This window comes from Cynocephalus volans, chromosome 2 (assembly GCF_027409185.1).
Source record: "Cynocephalus volans isolate mCynVol1 chromosome 2, mCynVol1.pri, whole genome shotgun sequence".
In the NCBI taxonomy this organism is placed as follows: domain Eukaryota; kingdom Metazoa; phylum Chordata; class Mammalia; order Dermoptera; family Cynocephalidae; genus Cynocephalus; species Cynocephalus volans.
In genome coordinates, this window is record NC_084461.1 from 210,674,891 (window position 1) to 210,701,859 (window position 26,969).

At 38.4% G+C, this 26,969-nt stretch overlaps 1 protein-coding gene and 1 pseudogene across 1 annotated transcript in view; one reads left to right on the top strand and one right to left on the bottom strand.

Moving 5' to 3' along the window:
- MAPK1 (mitogen-activated protein kinase 1) overlaps positions 1 to 26,969 on the bottom strand; it is an 89,504-nt gene that overhangs the window by 17,273 nt on the left and 45,262 nt on the right. Inside the window, exons 2-6 of the mRNA XM_063086208.1 lie at positions 21,498 to 21,680; positions 19,583 to 19,772; positions 11,577 to 11,693; positions 6,871 to 6,985; positions 6,456 to 6,587 (exon numbers count right to left, since the gene is read on the bottom strand). Coding sequence (XP_062942278.1) covers positions 6,456 to 6,587; positions 6,871 to 6,985; positions 11,577 to 11,693; positions 19,583 to 19,772; positions 21,498 to 21,680 — 737 coding nt within the window. The remainder of the gene's footprint in view (positions 1 to 6,455; positions 6,588 to 6,870; positions 6,986 to 11,576; positions 11,694 to 19,582; positions 19,773 to 21,497; positions 21,681 to 26,969) is intronic.
- LOC134369508 (cyclin-dependent kinase 4-like) lies at positions 1,542 to 3,583 on the top strand (annotated as a pseudogene).

Genomic DNA, 26,969 nt, shown 5'->3' on the forward strand with positions numbered 1-26,969 from the left:
CCGTGCTGCGTTTTACATAATGGTTAGGACAGAGATCTTTTCAATATTATTCATCTTAGAACATGTTAGATCTATTATCCACACCTGATCTAATTTTTTTAAAGTTTTAAACTTTTATGTGATCAACTCTATTTCTTTCCTTCATGTTTGTTTTCTTGGTTTGTTTTTAAAGCTTAAGAAAGTCTTTCTCCATGAAGAGATCAGAAAAATAATGAATACTATAAATATTGTTAGTTTTTAACGGTATGATTTTTTTAAAAGTATTTAATCATCAATTCTTTTGGGATTCATTTTGATATGAGTAATGATTTAAACTGATTTTCTTCCAAAAAACTATTCAAGTAGCCCAGTACCATCTGCTGAATAACAATCATTTCTGCCCCCTCACTGGAGTCATTTTGGAGAGAATCCTAAGCTAAGCCTCCTTTGAAGAAAAATCTACAATACTACTGGTTCAAGGGATTCAGCAATCAAAAATTTCCAACAAACGTGAAAAAACAATCTCACTCTTAATTAAAGAAAAACAAATTAAATGCCATTCCCGCCTTTTGGTTGGCAGACCCAAAAGTTCCATATCCAGAATTTCTGGAACAACAGACACGTGACAGAATTGCCAAATTGCCCTCTACAGAGGCTTAACAAATATACAATCCACCAGCTGTCTCTGAGAAAATCCTTTTCCTCACAGACTTGACCACACAATGGGTTATCAAACTTTTTGATGTCTGCTACTATGATGAATAGGGTTTTTCAAAAAAAAGGAATTACTGACCTTTCAATGTTTATATCTCGTATAAGGAGTAAAAATGAGTACTGTCTCTTGTATTTAAGAGACATTTCCATTTCCTTTTCTGTGAGCTCCCATTACTAGACTTTCAAACTTTCAACCTGAAACACTGGAGCTTTTTTTTTTTTTTTTTCCTCGAAGATGACCAGTAAAGGGATCCCAACCCTTGACTTGGTGTTGTCAGCACCACGCTCTCCAAGTGAGCCCACTGGCCATCCCTATATAGGGATCCGAACCTGTGGCCCTGGTGTTATCAGCACCATACTCTCCCAAGTGAGCCACAGGCTGTTCCCCTGAAACACTGGAGCTTTTATCTCTCGAGTTCCCTAGGGCTTCCATTCATTTCCTTATGTCATTTTCATATAAATGTAGACTATCAATGCCTTGCAGGCAGGTTCTTAATCTTTCTTACTGCTGGTTCTATTCCCAGGGCCTTAGAAGCCTTGATGGCACAGGACACTTAAATCTATTTACTAAATAAATGATTTTACGTATGTTATAATTAAAAACTAGAAACAACTCAGTGGCAGGTTAAATATGGCACAAATTATTTGCAGTTCCTCGCATCAATGGGTGGATTTATTTCCTCACCACTTCAATCTGTATTGGCTGTGTGATTTGTTTTGACTCATAGAATGTGGCAGAAGCGTTACTGTTCTGCAACGTGGTCTCAAGAGACCTTGCAGCTTCTGCTCTTGCTCTTTTGGAATATTTCTGCCATCATGAGAACAAATCCAGTCTAGTCTACTGCAGGATGAGAGGCGACTTCAAGGATGAGAACCAACTGCAAGAAGTGGTGAGGCCACCTCGGACCACCCTGCTTGAGGGGAGCCAGACTACAGTGTACGGCTGATCCCAGGTGGGCTCAGCAGACCTACCCAGCTACTCATGAATTCATGAACAAATACATGGTTGTTATTTCAAGTACCTGAGTTTTGGAGCGGTTTGTTATACAGCAACAGATAACTCATGTGAACATCAATGTCCAACATGAGACTGGTTGAAGACGCTTATGGTTCATCTCTACAAGAAAACAGTATGTAGCCACTTTTTATAACTACAGATATGGAAAGATCTCTAAGACTCTAGACCTACAAATGCCAGTATACTATTATAGTATACTGTATGAACGAACATTCTATATAGTATAGTATGAACATTCACACAATCCTATGATGCAGGTAGTATTACTAACCTTAATTTATAAATGAGAAAACTGAGGCCCAGAGAGGTTAAGTAGTTTGTCTAACAGTCACACAGATAGTCAATGGCTGGGCTGTGGATTGAACCCAGGAGAGTATGGCTGCAAAGACTGTGCTCCTAACACAAGGTGCTCTTGTTCACTCCAGCACCACCAACTCTCACTTCTTCATGGTCTTTATTCTATTTATACCTCTTCCCCACTTCTTCATTATGTTCACCCAAAACCTACATTTCAAAATTAACTTCTGGGATTTTAGTGGTGTTAATTATTATTATTGTTTTTTGGCAGCTCACCAGTATGGGGATCCGAACATGTTACCTTGGGGTTATAAGACTGTTCTCTAACCAACTGAGCTAACTGGCCAGTCCCTAGTGGTGTTACTTATTATCTGAATAAACCAACCTCAAAGTTCATGACCTTAACCTAAGAAAAACAAGCTAAAAAAGACTCAGAAATAATTTGATATAAATCATGACTGACTAGTAGCAGCTGGTCACATGGTGAGGGTGGGGGTGAGGCGGCCTCTCTAGCCTGCAGCCTATGTCTATGGTCGGACCCGTAGCATCCAGCTGCCCGGGACCGAGGCTGGGTGTATGGCGCCGCCCGAACCAGCTCCGGGGCCCCGATAACGGCCCACCCCCGCAGCTCCTGGCCTGGTGTGAGGGTCTCCCCTGATCTGAGAAAGGCTACCTCTCGATATGAGCCAGTGGCTGAAATTGGTGTCGGGGCCTATGGGACGGTATACAAGACCCATGATCCCCACAGAGGCCACTTTGTGGCCCTCAAGAGTGTATGAGTCCCCAATGGAGGAGGAGTTGGAGGGGGCCTTCCCATCAGCACAGTTCGTGAAGTGGCCTTGCTGAGGTGGCTGGAGGCTTTTGAGCATCCCAGTGTTGTCAGGCTGATGGACGTCTGTGCCACGTCCCGAACTGACTGGGAGATTAAGGTGACCCTGGTATTTGAGCATGTGGACCGAGACCTAAGGACATATCTGGACAAGGCATCCCCACCAGGCTTGCCGGCGGAGACCATCAAGGATCCGATGCGCCAGTTTCTAAGAGGCCTAGATTTCCTTCATGCCAACTGCATCGTTCATCGGGACCTGAAGCCAGAGAACATTCTGGTGACAAGTGGTGAGACAGTCAAGCTGGCTGACTTTGGCCTGGCCAGAATCTACAGCTAACAGATGGCACTCACACCCGTGGTTGTTACACTCTGGTACTGAGCTCCTGAAGTTCTTCTGCAGTCTACATACGCAACACCTGTGGACATGTGGAACGTTGGCTGTATCTTTGCAGAGATGTTTCGTTGAAAGCCTCTCTTCTGTGGAAACTCTGAAGCTGACCAGTTGGGCAAAATCTTTGACCTGATTGGGCTGCCTCAAGAGGATGAATGGCCCCGAGGTGTGTCTCTACCCCGATGAGCCTCCCCCCCCAGGGCCCTGCCCAGTGCAGTGGGTAGTGCCCGAGATGGAGGAGTCTGGAGCACAGCTGCTGCTGGAAATGCTGACTTTTAACCCACACAAGAGAATCTCTGCCTTCTGAGCCCTGCAGCACTCTTATCTACATAAGGAAGAAAGTAATCCGGAGTGAGCAATGGCGTGGCTGCCAAAGAAGGAAGAGAAGCTGCTGTTTCCCTTCTTCTGGACACTTGAGTGGAGAGAAGCCCACTGAGAAGGCGATCTCTACCTTTATTTCTGAGGGTGTGGAGCTTCCTCCAACTTTTTACAGAGAATATTTTGCTGCCTTAATGATATTCCCTTCCCACCCAACTCCTTTTGGGGGTTATCCTTCTCCCGCCCCCTATTTCTCTACACTAAGGGGTATGTCCCCTCTTATCCCTTTCCTTATCTTGATATTGGGGTCTTTTTTTACACTGGGAAAAAAAAAACGAAAAACAAACAAACAAACAAACAAAAACCCCGACTGACTATAAAAAAAGAGTGAGGAAACAAACAGAGGAGGGGAGCCTAGAAGTAGGTCTATTTATCACAAAGTCTTAACTATGCAGTTTTGTTATTTATGCACCCCTTTAAAAAAGCAACTCAGGAAATAAGATTTAAGTAACATGCTTAGGGGATATAGTATACAAGTCAATCTAATCGGTAACATGTACCATACATCATATGAAGTTCTAACTAAAAATTAAAATCAGAATACATTATATAATTAAATAATTACAACAATAGGTAATTGTATATAATTGGCACAACAACAGTTTAAAGGTTATTTTAGGATTCTGATAATTAGGAGTATTTCTTATTCTCTTACCTATTCTTTTTATACTTCTAGACAATCTACAATGATAATATACTATCTTTCTATCAAGGATTAAAAGACACCTTTCTCCTATATCCAAAAGAAACTCAATCCAAAACAACCGCGTGATTCTGAAATTTGATTCAGGTCAATACATAAAATGAACTCAACATCTAAGTAGAAAGTTGTTTAAGTTAAATATACATATGCACATATGTATATATACATATATACACAAGTATATACTTCAGTTCATGAAAAACTAGAATTAAAATACAAAACTTGCCATGAACTTTTTGAAGACCCCTTGTATGCTGAATGTGCATGCACACACACACAAATAACGAAAATTAGAAAAAGCTAAATTTCCAAAAGAAGACCATATAAAAATACTATAAAATCATTACCTATAAGCCAGATCTATGTACTGACTGACATGAAAAGATAGTCAAGACACAATTCTAACAACAGTGACATTTAGAGAATAATTATAAAAGAACTTCACATTCTTAGTTAAGTATTCCTATGATTTTTGAATTTTTACAAAAAATGTTAACTTTTATAATAATTATTTTTTAAAAATAAATTTTAGAGAAAAATATTCATATGTATGTAAATAGAGAAAGATATGGAAGGAAAACCACCAAGGTGTTCGCAAGCTGACATCTCTCTGGTTCCTTATTCAGACTCCCTCTTCTACTTTTAAGGACCATTGTGTTTACACTGGGCCCACCTAGATAATTCAGGATAATCTCTCTGTTTTAGAAATTAGCTGATGAGCACCCTGTTTTTTGTTTTGGTAGCTGGTCAGTATGAGGATCTGTACCCAAGACCCTGGTGTTTATGTCTGCACTCTAACCAGCTGATCTAACCGGCCAGCCCTGATGATCAACCTTAATTGTATCTGTAACTGTAAATCTCCTTTGCCATGTAACCTAACATATTCACAGGTTCTGGGGATTACGACATGGACATCTTGGGGGTGAGGAGGGAGTCATTATTCTGCCTACCATAGTTTTACACTATACAGTTTTAAAAACTAGCTACCTAATATATTTAAAGAATGTTAAATGGGGGGCCGGCCCGTGGCTCACTCGGGAGAGTGTGGTGCTGATAACACCAAGGCCACGGGTTCGGATCCCATATAGGGATGGCCGGTTGCTCACTGGATGAGCGTGGTGCTGACAACACCAAGTCAAGGGTTAAGATCCCCTTACCGGTCATCTTTAAAAAAAAAAAAAAAAAAGAATGTTAAATGGGAATAAAAGATAATACAATTATTAAACAAAGTGAACCTAAGGAAAACAAAAAAATCAAAGGAAAAAAATCTAACGTATCACTTTTTTCTTTGATGGGTATTTTATCTAAGAATCTTCGCCTAACCTAAGGTCATGAGGTCATGAAGATTCCGTCCTATGTTTTCTTCTTGAAGTTTATAGTTTTAGGCCTTATATTTACGTCTTAAGTTCCATTTTTAGTTATTTTTTTGTGGGTGTCTAAATTGTTCCAGCACCATTTGTCAGAGACAGAGACAAGCAACAACATGGATTTGTATAAATTTCAAATGCATTATTCTGAATGGAAGAATCCAGACATAAAATGCTATGTACTCTACGATTCCATTAATATGACATGCTAGAAAAGGCAAAAGTATGGGAATAGAAATCAGATCAGTGACTGCCAGAGACTGGGAGAGGGAACTGACTACAAGGGGGCACAAGGCAACTTCTAGGGATGAAGGAAATATTCCATATCTCAACTGCGGTGGTGGCTACATGATAGTATATATTTGTTAAAACTCAGAGACCTGCACAACTAAAAAGGGTGAATTTTACTCTATGCAAATTATTATTCAAAGACCCTGAGATTTTAAAAATTATCAAATGACAAGATAAAAAGGTGTAATTTGATTTGCAGGACCTTAAGAGTTTATGAACCCTAAAAATGTGAACTTAATCCAAATTAAAAGGTAGCATAGAAACCAAAAGGTGGAAAACTAGATAGTCATCTCAGATTCCCTTACTCTATTGCTAATGCTCCCAAATAAAAAGGGAAGAGATCAAAAAAGAGTGAGTACTAAATGAGGCATGATTATTCAAGAGCTATAGGCTAACTTTTCAGGTTAGTGACCTAACAATGTAACAAATCAAACAAACACACACAAAGCTAATCCTAAGAAAAAAATAATCCATGAAATAATATTTACCTTTGGAGTCAGCATTTGGGAACAGCCTGTTCCATGGCACCTTATTTTTGTGTGGAAGAGAAAGCAAATAGTTTCTAGCTTTTAAGTTTATTATACAATTCAGGTCTTCCTGTGATGGGGATCCAAGAATACCTATCAGATAAAATAGTTAACTGTTAATTATCAAGACCAAGGCAAACCAACTATATACCATCAGCCATGAGATAGAATGAACCCTGGTAATTAATATCTTCTCACCACCAAATATTTTACAAAAAGGTCCTTAACATTTTAAATCAGGGAAGGTTAAAAACTCATGTCTACCACAGGTTAAAGAGTTATCAGAACTTTTCTTAATCTAATGAAGTGACTTTGATGTAAACTGTGGGCAGGCAAATTGAGTAAATCTAGCCCCTAAAGTGCTTGGGGACCTTACCCAGAATGTGGTTCAGCTGGTCTAGATAATGCTTCCCCGGAAAGATAGGCCTGTTGGAGAGCATCTCTGCCAGAATGCAGCCTACAGACCAAATATCAATGGACTTGGTATAGCCCTACAAGACGAATGGAGAAAAGGCTGAGAATGACATCTGTTGTCACAGGACACAGTGAGATCTTCCTATATACAGGTGCAAGCTGATAAAAGTTCGAACTTCTCCTTTGACTCTATAATTCAGAAATATGCGAAGACAGGATGAAAAAAACAAATAACAATTTGGCTTTCTTAGAGGCTGAACAACCAAGATGACTTGATTTTATTTCCTTCTTCAAAGTAGGTTAAATTATTATTAAATCAGAATTTCTGAAGTGTGCTTCAGTCCTTTTTTCAAATGATTTGAGAAAGATTAAAAATTTTTATAAGTTGGAGCTAGAAAAAGTAAAAAGTAGTAGTATTCATTGCTTTAGGACATTTTTGGTCCATTTACTCATTTCTGGAAACCTGAAAATCAACTCAAAAGAAGGGGCACTGCTATACTTCCAGAACATCTTTATCCATTTTGCAAATCATTTTTCCAAACAGTCAGGATGAAAAACTTTGATCTCTAAAGAAAAAAGTGTGTGCTCATTCCATCATATTTTACCAATTCCTATTTTCAATACTCTTACCTTCTTTTTCTATTCATTTTTCGGGTAGAAATTTTCTTTCAGAGGAATTCTGTTAAGTCATGGAAGAATTCTGTCTAAATCATAATAGTGCAAAAAAGATATTTCTCCAAGGAATATGAGTTGAACTTTATAGAAAATGTTATTTATAGTGATAAATGGACGAAGAAATGTGGAAATAGCTAGAGAAAAAATTTTTGAGTCAAATATTAAAATTCTGGGAAACTGATTTTCCAAAAAGATTTCACTCTAAGAATCAGTGATCAGATCTACAGCTATGATAAAATGAGGGTGAATTTGAAAATAATTATTACTAAAACTCTTGTAATCCAAAATAACTTGCTTTGGGGCCAAAGTTAAATAGAGGGAAATACTGGAAACACACAAAAAATAAATAATTAAAAGGAACCAGGCTCCAGGGAGAAGTGGCTGCTCCAGATCTAGGACAGGGAAAATGCAATGTGTGCCTGGAGCATCTACTGCCAGAAAGCAAGGAAGTGCCCAATACTAGTGGGGAAATATCAAAAGCAGCTTCTACCCGTCAAATCAGGGACAATTTGAGCATCAAAATCCACAATGGTAGGGCCGACCCGGTGGCTCACTCGGGAGAGTGCGGCGCTGGGAGCGCGGCAGTGCTCCCGCCACGGGTTCGGATCCTATGTAAGGATGGCCGGTGTGCTCACTGGCTGAGCGCGGTGCGGCTGGTCACAAAAAGACAAAAAAAAAAAAAAAAAAAATCCACAATGGTAGGAACAGATTATAAACCACTGAATAAATAAATGGAGAGAACTAAAATACAGAAGGAATGAGAGTTATAAAATCGTCAATGGACGGTAAAACTAGAGGATGAGAGTCTGATGAAGAAGATAACTCAGACAATAAAACTATTTCCCCACAAATTATTATTAATTACAAAGGGGGAAATGGTAACCTTATGGTGGACACCTGGAGGACATCATCCTAACCAAAATATCAACACGAACATCACCAACACTGGCACAAACTGGATATGCCTTCTGATACAATGCACTGAGAAGAACAAAACATTGCTTTTGTGGTATTCATGCAGAAATGCATGACACAAAATTAAGGGCATTCTACAAAACAGCTGGCCTGCGCTCTTCAAAAATGTCAATCAAGAAAGGCTGAGGAACTATTCCAGGTTAAAGGAGACTAAAGAAACATGACAATGCAATGTGTGAGCCTGGACAAGTGTATGTTTGTTAGTTAGAGAAATTATCATTGGGACAATATCAAAGATTTGAATTTAAACTGAGTATTCGATATTGCATCAGTGTTAAATTTCCTGCTTTTGATAACTGTAACGTGGTCACATTAGAGATTTCCCTTGTTCTAAGGCAGGGTACTTTTCAACCTCAGCACTACTGACATTTTGGGGTGTTTTAAGGTTCTGTTGTGGGGGCTGTCCTGTGCATTGCAGGATGTTTAGCAGCATCGCTGGCTTCTACCCACTTGATGCCAGTAACACATCTCCCAAATCCCCATTATGACAACCAAAAATGTCTCCAAACATTGCTAAATGTTCCCAGGGAACATTAGAACCACTGTTCTAAGGAAATATACACTGAAGTGTTCAATGGTAAAGGGGACACAACTATAACTTATTCTCAAATGTCTCAGAAAACACATGTGTGCATATATAAAAAGAGAATAATAAAACAAATGTGGCAAAGGTTAAAAAATTGATGAGTACGAATCCGGGGTAAAGGGTATATAGGAGTTTTATCCAGTGGTTCTGTAAGGGTGGTCCAAAGATCCCTACGGGTTCCCTCTAGGGGACACAAGAGGTCATACTACATTTACTATACTACTAAGATGCTTTTTTCTTTTTCACTCATTCGCTCAAGAGAGATTTTCCAGGGGGTACATGATGTGAGGTGATATTATACATGAAACACAACATTTGGAATATCTGCATAACTCAGTGAACCAATATTTTCCAAATGCTTGATATTACAAAATCATGCATGGGTACGAGCGCAAGGCAGACCAATGAATTTTAGTAAAACAGTACAAAAAGTTCACTGATATGGTTTCAGATTCCACATTGCAATTAACCTTTAACTTGTTGAATTTTGGTGTAGTATCAAAAATTAGCCACAAGTGGCTGAAAAGACTATCAAAAGTCTCCTCCCTTTTCCAACTACATATCTGTGTAAAGACTTTTCTTCATTAACTTAAACCAAAACAAGATATTTGACAGACTGAAGCAGAACCAGATTGAGAATCCAGCTGTCTTCTATTAAGCCAGACATTAAAAAAATAAAAACAATGCCACTCTTCTCACTAAAATGTTTTTGTTGTGGAAAATAAACATTCTCTTATGAAAAATATTGAATTTATGTTAACAGGTAGTGGGTTTATTTATTACTATTTAAAATAAATTAATACATTTTTTAAAGTTTCAGTTTCAATTTCTACATCGCAAATGACAATAGATATAATCCACCTAAATAAAACCTGCTTGGGGATCCTTTATCATTTTTAAGAGACTTAAAGGAATCTTGAGTCCAGAAGGTTTGAGAATGGTTACCTAATACTTTTCTTACACCTTTTCTTAAAGTTGAAATTCTGTTAATATGTTACAAATATGTACCCACACAGTGCTCTAGCTTGCCAAAACTAGGACAATATAAGTTACAGAAAAAGAGAAAGATGATAATGGACAGCACAATAAAAAACAAAACAAAAAACAAGAACCCATGAGTCTATATAATAGTGCTTCAAAAACAAAGATAAGGGAAAAAAGATAAAACTCTTCTTTATAAAATGCCAGCAAATAAATATAAAAGGTAGAATAAATTTAGAAAATCACCATTTTATAAACCCGAGGTAAGGGTCATCAAGGCATACTAAGCCACTGGGGAAAGACTGCTGGGCAACAGGAGATACACACACAGTCTCCAAGAATCTGTGGTACTTGTGCTGGAAATATGTGACTAAACCTAATGAGAAACAAGCAGTCTGAAGAATCCAGAATGTGAATCATTCTGTGAAAAAACTGATGTGTACTCTGTATTCAATGTCGCGAAGAAAAAAGGAAGGGCAAAAGGACTGCTCTCTGACTGAGACTAATGCAGGAAACTTGATTTGATTATGGACGGAAAACAAAACAAAAAGAGCTATAATAAAAACTTCTTTTGGGGCCGAGCCTGTGGTGCACTCGGGAGAGTGCGGCCCTGGGAGCGCAGCGACACTCCCGCCGCGGGTTCGGATCCTATATAGGAATGTCCGGTGCGCTCACTGGCTGAGTGCCGGTCACGAAAAAGACAAAAAAAAAAAAAAAACTTCTTTTGGGGGCCAACTGGGATGTCACTAAATTAATGCTGATTATCTTAAGTATGCTAAGGGTACTATGGCTATGGGAAAGAACACCCTCCCTTTTTATAAGTAATGTGTTGATTTATGTTGGTAAAGTGTCAGATAGTTTGACAAAAGAGAAGAAAGAAGAGAGGAGAGAGAAAGGAAAGAGGAAGGGAGGGAAGTGGTAAATAAAAAGAAAAAAGAATACATTACTAAAACAACAAATTATACTGTAATCATTATACTATAACTTTGCTGAAGAGACATTCTTCATCATCAGATAAATCTGGCCTTTACAGCATAACACTAGGTCTATGTTCACAGAAATACCCGTTATTGGATAACCTCTAATGCAGATTCAGCCCCTACCTGGCAGTGGCAGGAGAGCAGGTGAAAGCTGCCAAAGGCAAGACTTCAAGAGAGGTGACCAATGGGTGAACAAAGACCATTTATGGTAAGTGACTGAAGAGGCATACCTATACAACAGGTCAGCACTACTCCCTCCAGCTGAGGTGAAGAGGCAGAACTCCAGGGCCCAGAAGCTCAATACTGAACAAGGAGATTATGATAGCACCTTGGCTCTGGCAGACATGGGCCAGCCAGACAGCCAAGCCTCAACCCAAATAGAAACAGAGACTGGAGAAGCAGGCTTATTACAACATATTTAGAAAATTCTCTTACTCCCTGGTTTTCTTTTTATGCAAACTTGGTCCTTACCTTGGAATTCAACATAATTTCTGGAGCCCTGTACCAACGTGTGGCTACATACTCTGTCAGGAATCCTGTGTGATCATGGTCTGGATCTGCAACGCGGGCCAGGCCAAAGTCACAGATCTAGGAGAGAAAAAAAATGGGATACTTCTCAGAGATTCTAAGTAGCATGACATCAAAACATCATAAAAATAAACGACAACAACAATGGTAAATATAATAATGATAAGCAATAAGTAGCTGTTACCATTACTACATGTCAGATACTTTGCTGGGAATTCTACAATATCATTATTTAATCCTCCCAACAACCTGAAAGGCAGTGATGACAATCCACATGTCAGAAACTAGGAAAAATGCAGGAATCTTTAACAGTACACAATTTAAGAGGCATAGCCACCTTTTGGGGGGTTTATTTTTTTATTTTAATTTACTTGCACATATTTGTAGGGTACAGTGTGTTGTTTCAATACATGCATATATTGCACAATGATGATTCCCCCCCTGCCCCCTGCCCTTCATTATCTGCTTAGTGCACAGCAAAGTCACTTAGGTGACTTGACAAAAACCGTTCTGGGTAAAGTCACCAAAACCATCCAGAACCCTTTTTTGGGCCCGTCTTGCTGGAGCTCCTGGGATCCTGCTAGGATTGGCTCCTCAATTCACACTGGCTTTTTATTTTTTAGACTTCACTTCCTGCTAGTCTTCCACTTAGTCCACAATTGCAGGTATTACCAAATATTCTTTCCACTTTCCTCCCATTCCATAAAGTCAAACTCACTCCCAAAGCTTTAAAAAATCTTTCATATACTGAAGATGCACATTTTATTTTTTTAAAAAAATATCCAGCTTCTAATTTTCTCCTGCTTCACAATAGCACCTGCTGGCCTTTCATCATCTGGCCACCCAACACTGGTACTACTCTGGGCCAGAGATCTTGCCAGATTCCAATATACATAAAATGCAATTATGATGTATTTAGTCCCATACAATTGTAGGGTATTTTAATTCTTTGGCTCCTGGGGAACTAACTCAAGAGAGTGACATGTTAACTAAGATAGGCCATAGTAGAAGGTAGCCTGGAAAACAGAGACTAGACTTATTGCATTATTAAGTCAGAAAAGAAATAAGAGCCTGAACTCAGGCCATAAAAATGGGGACAAGGAGGAAGGGACAAGTCTAAGAGATATTTATAGGACTTAGAGTCTATCTTGATATCAGTCTCTCTCAGATGTCCTAAAGTTGAGTGCTTCAATAATTCAGAAGGATACCACCCCCTCACAAATATCTTCCTCTAGCCTTTTCTACCTGGGAAGCTGGCATCACTAGGTAGCCCCTTTGATCCCCCAGGCCCTACATCTTGCTTCAGCTATAGTATCCGAGAAAGGTTGCACATCTCTGTTGCATAATTTCCCTGTCTTGTGACACACTGTCACTGCATCATCAAAAGGAGCAAAGAACAATCTGCCAATGACTCTTCCACAGGCCACTTTCCACATGGACTTTCACAGGTTGACTGGTGAGGAAATTCTGTCCTCCTCCATAGCTCCAATGGCTAACCCCAGCCACTGCACTCTGTCTACAAAACCTCCAACATGACTCCCAGGCCTCACCTTTCAAAGCTGGCTTGCTTGCCAATGCCATTTCCCTGCCTGACATTCACAGGCCTCTCATGGGATCTTGTGGAGGTATGGCTATAATCTTTTGAAGAGGATCATAGTTAAGTTCTAACTTCTGCTTGACTGGTCTTGAAGCTTTTCAGTGTTCCTGCAACCTATTTGTTTCTTAGAACCTTTTCCACCAATTCCTATGAAGCAAGCTGCGGGAAGAGTTCCCAGTACTCATGCATAGCAGGTTCACTAGCAACATGGTTATGTTTGGCATGATTTCCAACTCAGAGAACCAATAAATGATTAATTTCTTTCATTTGAAGGGGAATGCTCTGAGCCATTCAGAGCCATCACTTGCCATGTTGGACTGTCACCAATCCACTTGGATTCTGAGTAGTTTGAATTTTTCAATGTATCTGTGACACACAATTTCTCTCTTTTACAGGGCTAACACTTCATCTTCTGATTCAAGTTCAATCAAAGCTTATCACTCTGCCTTCTGTAGTGTAAACGGACACCTGAAGCCACATTCTGAATCACGCAATCAGAAAAGAAATACTGCACCTTCTCAGCAGAGCAAAACCAGGGTGAGCCCCAGAACATGAGGACAGATCCTTCATAGCCCTATGCCCAGTGTCACATAGAATGGGTGGGTACTGACTTGACACACAGCTTTTCATGGTTCAGGTGAATCAAAAAAAAAATTCCAGACAGATTTTTTAAAAAACAGAATATAAGAAATCCACAGATCAATGAGGCCAAGTATTGAGGCTGATGTCTCCACTTTCCTCCAGGAGCGTGGACAAAGAAATAGAAGTTGTATTTTAAGAAGGTTTGATCAGATTACTAAATACCTACAAAGGCAGGGATAAATGCTGTGAATAACTTTAAATATAGTTGTGGCAGACTGTATTTTTTAAAGAGGGCCACACCACTATAACCCATCTCCCATGCTCTTCTTACAAGCTCTTTGGTTAAACTTGTATCAGGAGGTGGGGTCTATTTTCCCTACTCTTGAATCTGAGTAAACGTTTGAAACTGCCTAAACCAACATAATATAGTGGAAGTGACGGTGTGTGACTTCTGAAGCTACATTATAAAATGCAACATGGCTTCCACCTGGCCCTCTCTCTACTGGGGTACTCTGCCCATGTTCTGAGGAAGCCCAGGCATTGTGGGCTACACATGGGTGTTCCAGCTGATAGGGGGCATCAACTGCCAGGCCTGTGAGTGATGACTCCAGCCCCCTCCCTCACATCTTCTACTCAAAGCCCAGACACTGGAGATAGATGCAGTATGTCTATTTCTTTAAAATGGAAACCAAACATGTAGTAGCTCTTCCCTACAAGAAATTCAGTTGAAAGCCACTAAGTGGGTCAAGCAACGTAAGTCCCCAAGGGGTGGGGAAAGGCACAGAGCCTGGTGGGGAATGTAGCAGCCAGGTGGAGTTAAGAGGAAACTCAAGATTGGGAAGGGGTCTAGGTGTGAGGTGAAGAGGAGGGTCCATGTAGGAGAGTGGCAGTGGTAGCCTATTTCATTGGGGGTTGCAAGATGATGATTTTTCTGATTTTACTATATCTTCTGCATATTTTAGCTGGCATTCTTTTTAAAGGGCCATGGTTCACCAACTGAGGCTGTTTACCCTGATGCACAGATCCTAGTGGATTTCCTACTGAAAAGACAAGAAAAATGTTTAATCCTTTCTCTTTCATGAACTACCATGTTCAGTGTAGTGAGATGGTATAAGGGAAACCATGTGTTACCATTTGTATCCCACACATCTAATGCAGGCCATAGAACCAGGAAGTTCTGACAAATTACTGTTTATAATTTAAAAAATAAACAGGGAGATGTGAGGTTTATACCTCTAAAAGACTTCACAGCTCCATTCATGGTCATCAATGGAAAGCGCATGTGATTTTTTAAGTTCTCTAAACACAATATGGAAGACTAAACAAATTTACACGACATTAACCAATAAACTGCCAACAGTACCAAAAAAAAAAAAAAAAAAAAAAGGGCAGTAATATTCAGTGTAATTCCACACAAAGGAAGATATTCAACTAGGATATATGGTACAAGAAAACATAAAATGACCTATAAACTTCAGCACCCCATCTGGCTACCTTTTAGGGTATGTAAATTGAAATTTTCAAAAAACAGAGGAATTCCCAAAGACATGTTTTATATTATATCTTCTGGAGACCTCCTTCACAGGCACAGCCAGAACTACATGTGCTGTGATCCTACCTAGCATCCTGTAACTTCTACTGAGATTTCTGTGGAGTCAATCTAACAAACAACACAGACTGGTATAGACCACATCCCCCTGGTAGTTCCACTAAAAATATGCTAGCAAAATCTCCAAAAGGGTCTATTAACCTTTGTGTGTTTCTGGGGTACTGAAAAATAAAGTCTACAAGAAAGGGTCCCAGAAAGATCCCAAGAGGTCAATGTCTGCTGGGCCTGAGGGCATCAGACAACAAGGGCAAAGCATATTTACAGAAACCAAAAAGAAAGCTTATTGCTGTTGACCTTGACTGGTACCAGAGTCAAAAGTTAAAGGTCTGAGACACTGAGAATAGCTGATACCCTGAGGGTTCAAGAGTAGGAAACACTTTATTAACATAAAAGCTAATGGAAAAAGGAAGTAACAGAACTGCCTGCTTGAAAATTCAAAAGGACCTAAATAACAAGAGGTCAGTAAGGCCACAGGTTATACTTTCCTAGGCAAAGGAGCCTGTGGGATGGGCATCATGGTTCCCACAAGGTTCTGAGGATGTGATGGACATAGTGAACCAGAGCTCCAGTGAAAGACTCTTCTACCCATTGGTGCTCTCTCAACTGTCATATAGGCACACTGAACTGCCACCACACGCTGTCCTGTTCACTGTGACAGATCAGTGATTTCTGTGACACAACATACTCATCTCTGGAATGAGATTCTCTCCTGAATATTTATACCCATGTGAATGATGCACTCTCCATGTGTACATTTTAAAAATGTGAGTGAATTGTACTACTTTAAATATCTAAAATGTCTTGTTGTATCTCTGTGTTAAATTGAGTTTTGAAAACCATGCCTAGAGAATGCCGATGGCCAACAACTCATATATATCCATGTGTGTGAAATTTTGGTGAGCAGGTGAATAAAATAGCCCTAAATAAACACAAATTCATTAACAGTGAAAAGATAACAAAGAAAATAGTCTGGTTCTATTTGTTTTATTTCTAAGGACGGACATTTTCAAGCAAAAATAAGAGCCATCTTTTCTCAGAAATATTATATACTTAAAATATTGAGAATGTCTATCTAAAAACAAAAACAATCTGCTATACAAGGTTGTAGTGATAAGAAACCAAAAGAAAAAAGAAAAGCATGAGGAGACATAAAAATATTCTTTGTAATTTTTCAAGGAAATCACTAAGAGCCAAGGAAGTAGTGTAGCCATTCCTAAAAGCAGCTTCATTCCTTTTGTGCCCATTTGGCTTTTAGTTGCACAGATCATGGGAAAGGAGCTGGTTACATCCCATATGGAAAGTACGTGAGTCTATATCAAAAGGATACTAAGAGGTAACAGAATCCAACCCATACATATCTGATGGAGAAAGCTGTCTTCCACAATATCTCACTGGATGTTGGCCACACTGTTTCAAACATCCAGTGACAGCGTATAAGCTGACCACCTGATGACAGAACCCACTGCCCTTTATTTAAAAAAAAATTTTTTTTAGTGGCTGGCTGTTACAGGGATCTGAACCCTTGACCTTGGTGTTCTAACACCGCAATCTAACCGAGCTAACCGGCCAGCCCCAATTGCCTTTTTTAGATAGTTCCTAGATCTCCATGATCCACCTTCAACCAACCTCTCCAGCTTAGTGTCAATGACGCCCTATTACTCACCCAGTGCTGTAGCCACAGAGATGAGGACTCAATGTTTTGTGTCTTCTTACTTTTATCTCTGTTGTTCTTTCTGCCTATGATACCCTACGCCCAACCTGGCCACTTGCTTCCTACAGGAAAGTCTGCCCATCCTCAGCAGGCCAGCACAAATACCACCTTCTTCCTGCTGCCTCTTACACTCCCCACCAGAACTAGCCCACCACTCTCCTCTGCATTTGTACACCATTCTTTTCCGCACCTCAGTTATAGCACATATTATTACAATCATCTACTGTCTATGGGATTCCTGACCTATCAGTTTACAGATTTCAGCAGTAGACACTCATCTTCCTTGTCTGGCATACCATTTTTTCAGGAATGTCTGTTGAACTGAAATCCAAGAAATGATTATTGCTATACATCTGTATGTACTTTTTAAACAACTTTACTGAGATATAATTTATATACCATACAATTCACCCCTTTAAAGTATACAATTTGATGGTTTTCAGTATTATAATCCACAGGGTTATACAACCATTGCCACCATCCAATTTGAGAACATTTCGATAACCTCAAAAAGAAACCCAGATGAATTAGGGTTCCCTCCCCATTCCTCCCCCAAACCCACCAACCTTATGCAACCACTGATCTATTTCCTGTCCCTATGGATTTGCCTATCCTGGATATTTCATATAAATGGAATCATACAATATGTGTTTTTTTGTGACTGCCTTCTTTCACTTACATAATGTTTACAAAATTCATCCACGTTGTAACATTATCAGTACTTCTTTTTATTCCACTGTGTTGCTCTACCACATTTTATTTATCCACCTCAGTTGGATATTTGAATTGTTTCCACTTTTTGGCTATAATGAATACTACTACTATAGACATTCACGTTCAAAGTTTTGTGCGGATGCACGTTTCATTTCACTTACCTAGGAGTGGAATCCTCACCAACACTTACCTGACGTTTTGATTATAGCCATCCGAGTGGGTCTGAAGTAGTATCTCATCATTATTATATTCGCATTTCCCTACTGACTAATGATGTCAAGTATCTTTTCATGTGCATATTGGCCATTGGTATATCTTCTCTAGGGAAGTGTCTATTCAATCCTTTGCCCATTTTTAAATTAGGTTATTTATCCTTTTATTATCTTAGTTGTAAGAGTTCATCATATACTCTAGTTATAAGTCCCTTATCAGATATATAATATGTAAATATCTTCTCTCTTTCTATGGGCTGTCTTTTTCACTTTCTTGATAGTTTTACTTTGTAACACAAATTTCTAATCTTGATGGAATCCACTAATCTTTTGTCTTTTGTGCTTGTGCTTATTGTGTCATGTATAAGAGGCTGTGCCTAACACAAGATTACAAAAACCTACTCCTATGTTTTCTAAGAGTATTTAGCTCTCAAATTGAGATCTTTGATCCATTTTGAGTTAATTTTCTCATTCTTTTGCATGTGGCTATCCAGTTGTCCCAGAATCACTCATTGAAAAGACTACTCCTTCCCCAATGAATGGTCTGGCACCCTTGTCAAAAATCAATTGACCAGAGATATACGGGTTTATTTACTGACTTTCAAGTCCATTTCATTGATCTATATACCTATCCTTATGCCAGGAGCAAACGGTCTTGATTGTGGTAGATTTTTAGTACACTTCGAAATCAGGAAGTGTGAGAGTCCTCCAGCTTTGTTCTTTTATAAGATTGTTTTGGCTATTCTGGATCTCTTGAACTTCCATCTGAATTTTAGGGTCAGCCTGTCAATTTCTGCAAAAAGCCAGCTGAGGCTTTGATAGGGATTATACTGAATCTATAGATCAACTTGGGGAATACTGCCATCTTAATAATATTAAGTCTTCTGATGCATGAACATGGGATGTCTTTCCATTTAGGTTTTAATTCCTGTGCATTTTTATTAGCCTGAATCCACATCCCTTCATTACACCTAAGACATCCATAAATCTCTCTCCTTATTTAGCTCTGCCACCTATTAAAATAGAAATATATAAATGCTGCACATTCTCAAGAGAACTCTGAGGACTGTAAAGGACCTTGGGTTTTCCTATTTATTTGGAATTCCTTATTAGGTATTGCAGTCAGTAAGGTTAAGTTTTCTGCTGATTTCTGAGTGCCTTTAGTATAAAATTTATAGAAGAAAAAGGTCACCAATGAAACACATGATTTTAAAACTTACACCTAAGGTGCATGATTCCATTCACATACATAAAGTATAAAAGTACACATGTATGTAAGAGTACAGAAAAAACCTTGGAAGAAAACACAACAATCTGTTATAGTGGTTATTTATCTCTGGAGAGGAAGGAGCAATGGGATGAGGAAGAATAAGAGGACTAGCACTCTTTACTAGCATTTTTGCCATAAAAATGCCTTCATGTATTTCTGGTATAATTTTAAATATGAATAATGATAAATATAACTATACCTCAGTAAAAGGTTTTTCAATATACATCACTCTAAGAGTAAATAACCTCACTGACCTTGAGATCACAGGTGGTGTTGAGCAGCAGGTTGGAAGGCTTGAGGTCACGGTGCAGAACATTAGCTGAGTGGATATATTTTAACCCTCTGAGGATCTGGTAAAGAAAATAGCAGATATGGTCATTGCTGAGGTGTTGTGTCTTCAAGAGCTTGTATAGATCTGTTTCCATGAGGTCCTGTACTATATATCTGTTTGAACAGGTTAAGGTAAAACACCAAATAGCTGGTCACACTCAGCAAAGCACCGAAAACAAAATGCAGCCTCTTTTGACCCTCTTCCCATTATTACATCATGAGGCCCTCAAGGGAAAGGAGAAATGATGAAAACTTGGTATTCCTTCATGGAAGAAATCTGAAGTAGTTTATTCCTTTTTAGGTCCTGTGAGACAACAGGCATTATACCTGCCTGATGTGGCTGGTTTGGGGCACAGACAGAGACCTGAAACAGGCTGCTATGGAAATACTGGTCAGTCTTTGAAGTCTCAACCTCCCTGTTGTCTAAATTGTCCACCATCAACAACCCCCCTCCAAGGCTTGTTGGAAAAGGCTGGGAGATGGTGTTGGCCAGCAAACATCATATATGCCCTCCTCTCTTTGGCTCAGCAAAACTCATAATGCCACTTTTTCCTCCCTTCTTGCCGCTCCTCCTCTACCAATCTCCTCAAAAACCAACTGTAAAACTTTTGGAAATACAGGTCTAGAAACATATTACTACTAAATCCTACCCTTAGTCTTTTCAATTAATATGAAAATCCTAAATAAATAAGGCCATGGAGAAATCATACTAAGAAGGGGTTTGTGCTAGTTTTGTTCCTGTTGTTTCTTGCCTAGCCATGTATCTAAGCACCTAAAATTTTAGCTTCGGCCACCTTCTTTCTTACAGAGATTAAATTACAGAAGCCTCTAGCTTTTCAGTTCACCATATTATTATTTCATTAGTGGTGTTTTTGCATTTCTTTTATTCATTTCTATGTAAATACTATTCTGTCTCCTACAGATTCATAGGAGATGAGATGCAGCATGAGGTTCAAAATGAAATATAACTAAAAATCTGTCATCTTAAAGAGCTCATTTTCATGGCAAAAGGTAAAGCAAGACCAACAGGTGGTAGTAGCAGGAGGCATTTCACTTTAAATATCATCACAACTTATTAACAGATCTATTTAAAAATGGAAAGGGCTGCCTAGAGACAGTGAGCTGCTGTCTGGAGGGGCAGAATGCAAATTGGGCAAACTGGTAACCTCCCTGCTGACAGATCCTCTTCAGTACACTTAACGCCTCTTTCAAATGTAGCCTTTACCCAGGCAATATCTTCTGGATCTGCTTAGCCTGGATTTCTAAAAGTTGGTCATAGTTAGCCACATTATTTCAGAGCTGGGTTGGCCTTAAAGATTACGAGGGCCAGTTCTTTCATTTTAAAGATGAGAAACTGAAACCTAAAGAGGTGCTATGACATTGTCTAAGATCAGGAATATCAGAGGTACTGTCTTTCTTAGTCTACCACTCTTTCCTTTTCACCACCATAACAAACCATCCCCTGAATGGAAAAAACATGACTGAAATGGTATTAACCAAGATTAATATTAATAAAGACTTTCATAACTACACTCAAAGAAAATCTTTACTGAAATGAACAGAGAAAATATTGGACTTACCTAAAAGATACTAAAATGAGTTACTGAAAACTAATAAAAAGAACCACAGAAAAATTTTAAATGATGCAAGTATTACTGTATTATAATTGTATTATAGTATCATTAGTATTTTAGTATTACAAATGGCAAGCAGATTACAATTTTCCCTTAAATGTGCTTCATGCACTTTTCCTTTACTCGAAGTCCAGAAAATTTCTAGTTATACTTATTCAACACGGTGACCAAGCAGTGGAGTCAACTAGGTGCCTGAAAAGGATACACATCTTTCATTTGCTCAATGGTTGGTGCTCGAATAATATCATTGATTCCAATGATGTTCTCATGCCTGAAGCGCAGTAAGATTTTTATCTCTCTCAAGGTTCTCTGGCAGTAGGTCTGGTGCTCAAAAGGACTGATTTTCTTGATAGCTACTCGAACTTTATTGACATTATCATAAGCAGAGCTAAAAAAATAAAAAATAAAAAGGGCGGGGGAGAAGAGACGGCATTAAAAACAACCCCTAGAATATCATGGCACAAAGAACACAAATTGGTAAAGTATTAAATTTTTAACACTCTGTAAACACTTGTTTCATATTGCCTCAGGCTAGGGAGGATGCAGCTGATAAACGATAGCACATACCTATTCTCAAACTTAACATAAAGCCCAGCCCTGTTAACTGTTGGATGCCCACTTTCAAGAACCCAGGAACACAAAGAGCATTTTCCCATTGTCTTAAAAAGCAACTGCATTCTGGTGAGAGTAATCACTTCTGCCTCCAAAACAACTTTCTACTGTCCTATCAAATTCCTCTGACGCAGCAGAAACATTCAAATGACCATCAACCACATCTTCATCCCTAACAAAAATGGACCCAAGAGGACGCCCTGTCTGTCAATTTTGTTTCTCTTACTTGCAACATAACACAACTATCCCCCCCATCATGAGACAGAACCAAGATGACGTTAGAGTAGTTTTACAACAAAACCTATAAAGTGTTCTTCAAAAAATACTTTTGTAGCCATAACATGGGCCCAGTTACTTCCAAGTTGTCATTAAGGTCTGACTTACTAGGACTCCAAACAGAGAAGCAATAATAAAAATTATACCTTCAATTTTATGATGAATACTAGTCTTTGGCATTAGTACCATCTTTATAATCAACAGTCTATTGAAATCTTTTCTGTAAGAACTTTTCCCATTAATACATGTCAACGTTTGGTCCACTGACCAAAGCGATCAAATAACACTGACAGGAAACAAGACATCACTTCTTGTTTCCTAGGGGTAAGTGATACAAATAAAAAACAGTAAAATAACTTTATTCTAAGTGCTTCTATAATAATATTTACCAGTCTACTTATTCTAGAAATTATTGATGTATCTGTTTGATTCCATCACAAGACTATATTTTGGGAAGGACCTTGTCTTACTCAGCTTCAGTTATCCCACAACACCATTAATACCCTGCACACAGGTATCCCCCAAATACTTAGAAATGAAATACATCTCCTTAAATAAAAGAGTCACTACTCAAATCTTACTTTGCTTTGATTGCTGTGTGAAGGCTTAAACTAGTGATTTTCAGGTAAGCAGGCAAAGAGATATAAACTTTAAGCAAACTTATTCAACACTGGGAATAAATATTTTTAGAAATAATTTTTTTTTTTTTTTGCTAATTCAAATCATAGACCATGAGTTCAATGAAAGAGAGCACAGATTAAATAAAATAGTTACAAAATATTGGTTTAAACTCAACATTACAAATTTCTACTTTTACTGAACACAGTAGTCAAACGTGGCCATAAATTTGCTTTACAAGATTACAATCCAACAAGATTGTTAGAGGGAGGAGTTTATCGTCAGTGTGCCTCTCTACTGTACCAACACTAAGTGATAAAATGAATAACCAACTGACCCCTTTTAAGTGAGAAGGCTGAGATCATCCTCATCTGTTCCTACTTGAAAGAAAGGAGTGACCCTGTCCGTTGACAGAACAGTTTGGTCTGTTCTTGTCAGTTCTTCCTATCCATTCTGCTGCTTTTTTAGTTTACGCAATCTATCACAGAACTGATCACAAAGAGGTCACATACTTCCATAACTCTGTATTTGGTAGTTTCTCCTTAGATTTCTGTTTTGTTTTATATATTTTACTCTTCTGATACCTGGCACATATATTTTATTGGCATACCTTTTACCATGGACTTTTTGGTGTCCCTGAATAGTTTGTGTTCTAAAATCACTTTGACATTAACAACCCTGTTTTGTTTTTCTCTAAGAGTTTAATCTTTCCTCATCCCCATTTCTTCCCCAACTACCACCACACTACAGCTTTTTGCTTCAAATAAATCTCTTGTAAACAAATTGTGGTTGCAGTTTGGGGTCTTAATCCAATTTGTCACTATACAGTCTCTGGATGGTTTAATTTTGGAATGTTTTATATATTCTCTTTTAACTGATAAACTTGTTCTTTTCCAAAGCAAAAATTCGAAGGCTAAAGAAGTTATTCAAGGTTAAGAAAATGAAGAGCTTTCTAACTCATCCCTATAAGGCAAATGACCTTTAAAAATAAATAAACAAAAAAAGATGATTAGGATGAAAAAGAACTAAAACCAAAATTTAAGACGGATCTCTTTTCTAAGCACAAGCTTGAAAATCAACTAAAAATAAATGAGTAGATATGATCTGACAACACATTAAAATAATAACCCATTATGACCAAGGAATATTCATCATAGGAATCCAAGAATGGCTCATTAAAAAAGAAACACATTAAAAAGAAGACACCAGGCTGAATAGACATTTCTCCAAAGATGATACACAAATGGCTAAGAAACATATGAAAAGATGTTCAACATCACTAATCATCAGAGAAATACAAATCAAAACCACAATGAGATCTCACTTCACACCCATCAGGATTGCTACTACAAAAACAAAACAAAACAAAAACGAAAACAGAAAACAAGTATTGGCAAACATGTGGAAAAATTGGAATCCTTCTGCACTGCTGGTGGGCATGTAAAACGGTGCTATGGAAAACAGTACGGAAGTTCCTGAAAAAATTAAAAATAGAATTACAATGTGATCCAGCAATCTCACTTCCAGGTATATATCCAAAACAATTTTTTTTTTTTTTTTGTCGTTTTTTCGTGACCAGCACTCAGCCAGTGAGTGCACTGGTCAGTCCTATATAGGATCCGAACCCGCGGCGGGAGCGTCGCTGCGCTGCCAGCGCAGCACTCTACCAAGTGCGCCACGGGCTCGGCCCTATCCAAAACAATTTAAAGCAGGATCTTTAAGTGATATCAGCACACCTGCGTTCACTATAGCATTATGCACAATAGCCAAGACATGGAAGAAACCCAGATTTCCAACTACTAATGAATGGATAAAGAAAATGTACTATATACATACAATGGAATACTATTCAGCCTTAAGAAACAGGGAAATTCAACTGACACCCTTTGTTGATAAAAAAACAAACAAACAAACAAAAATAACCCTCAACAAATCAAGTATAGAGGGAATGTACCTCAACATAATAAAGGCCACATATAACAAGCGTGCATGAAACTGAAAGCTTTTTCACTAAGATCAGGAGCAAGATAAGGGTGCCCACTCTCAACACTTCAATTCAACATAGTACTGAGAGTCCTAGCCAAAACAATCAAGCAAGAAAAAGAAAAGGCATCCAAATCAGAAAACTCTCAACAAATTAAGTATAGAGGGAGTAGTTATCCACACAATGAAATACTATGCAGGTGGAAAAAAAGAATGACATGGTAAGATCTTTAAGATTTACTGAGAGGAAATAAAGCAAGGCCTAGAGCAGTGGCTAGTATGCTATCATTTTTCTAATAAAGAATTAAAGTGAAAAAGATATATACACATAAACATTTGCTTGTATTTGCAGTAAAAAAAACTCTAGAAGGATACACAAAGAAGTAATATGAATGGTGGTGATGGGAGGGACAGAATGCCAGGCAGGAGTAGGACAGAGAGGGAGCAAAACCTTTCACTGTATACCTCTCTATATTGTTTTAATTTAAGAGCCATATGAAACTCTTAACAAAAAAACAAAAAAAATTTTTAAAAATATTTTTAAGTTGGAAAAAGAGAAATACTAGTGGAATACCCTTTAAAAAAGAAAGCACAATTACTTTGGACTTCCTGACCAATACAAAAAGATTTGAAAAAAGAATAAAAAATAATTATTGGAAGAGGGTACAAAATAGCTTTATTTAACCTTGTTTTCACCTGAGAGAATAATCTTTAAATTTGGAATTTTGTAAAAACCACACACACAAGTAAATAAAGGGGAAAATTTATTTAGCACTGTTTTAGTACCTTCTAGGTACCGAGGACTATTCTATCAGCAGCATTCAAAGATTATAAATAATATTCTGCCCTTAAGGAGCTCAAGATTTTGAGAGCACCCAGTCATCTGAAATGAATACAACCTCAAGTCCCAGATGAATTCTATTCTAAGACCCATAAATTGTGAGGAAATGGAATAAGTCAAGGCTGGGGTTGAGCACACTCACTTCAATTCTCAAAACAGATTCTTACTATTTGACAATAAAAGGAATGAACTACTGATATAAACAACACAGATGAATCTCAAAATAATTATGCTGAGTGAAGACAGACCGAAAGAAAAGTACCTCCATTTATATAAAAGAGTAACTAATCTACAGGAACAGAAAGCAGGTCCCTAGGGTTGGCTGGGGTGGGGCGGGTGGGTGAGATTGGGGAATGTATCACAAACGGAAATCAGGTAACTTCTGGAGGTGATGAATATGTTCCTTATCTTAATTGTGTTCATGATTTCACATGTGTATATGTCAAAACATCAAATTTTACACTTTAAATACATGTAATACATTGTGTATCAATTACTTCTCAATAAAGTAGTTTAAAAAAAAAAAAAGGAACCAGGGCTCTTTGGATGCATGGTCCATTCCAGGGCTGAGGTGAGTGAGAACAGACAGATTCCAGAAGTACTGACCAGCAAATGTGGAAGTAGACGTCTATAAAATTCTGGAGATTTAACATATTTTGTGATCACTTTGGGAAGAAAAGGGAATCGGAATGAGTCAATTATGAACAAGTCATGCTAAACTAACTTCACTTCCTGTTTTGATAGGGTTACCACAACAACGGGAGAGTGACGCCAGAGCTGTGGTGAATTCAAGCCACACTTGTCAAGCATTTCCCATTTGTGAGACTTCATGTTAGGACTGGTGGCAAAAACAAATAATGACCTTGCTTATGAAACTTGCAATTTAGTGAAGGAAGGAGAGAGAACACACAATATATTCTGCCTTTTATCACAGTAAAGCACTTCTGAAACACAAGCAGAAACTGGGCAGATTAATACCAAATAAAGATAGTAAGGGAAGGATTAAAAGAAGATGAAGCCTATATAAACCATATACTGAAGGATGAATAGGCTTTTGATAGAAAAGCAAGGGCATGAAGAAAAGCAGAAGGATATGTGCAGAGGAAAATGACCAGGACATCTCTGGGGACCACTAGCCCTCACCCAGCCATACCCCTTCCCACAAGAGGAGGTTTACAGGGTCAGGGGAAAATGCCCCCTAGGAACTCCAGAATTTCCTGCCACTAGAGCTATATGTGCACTTGACGGTGGCCAAGGGACAGCTGTTCACAGGTGTGCACTGGCCTGGACTGTGCAGACTGGCACATACTCAAGCTCACAGTGGGGGACAGCATTGCACCTGGGAAG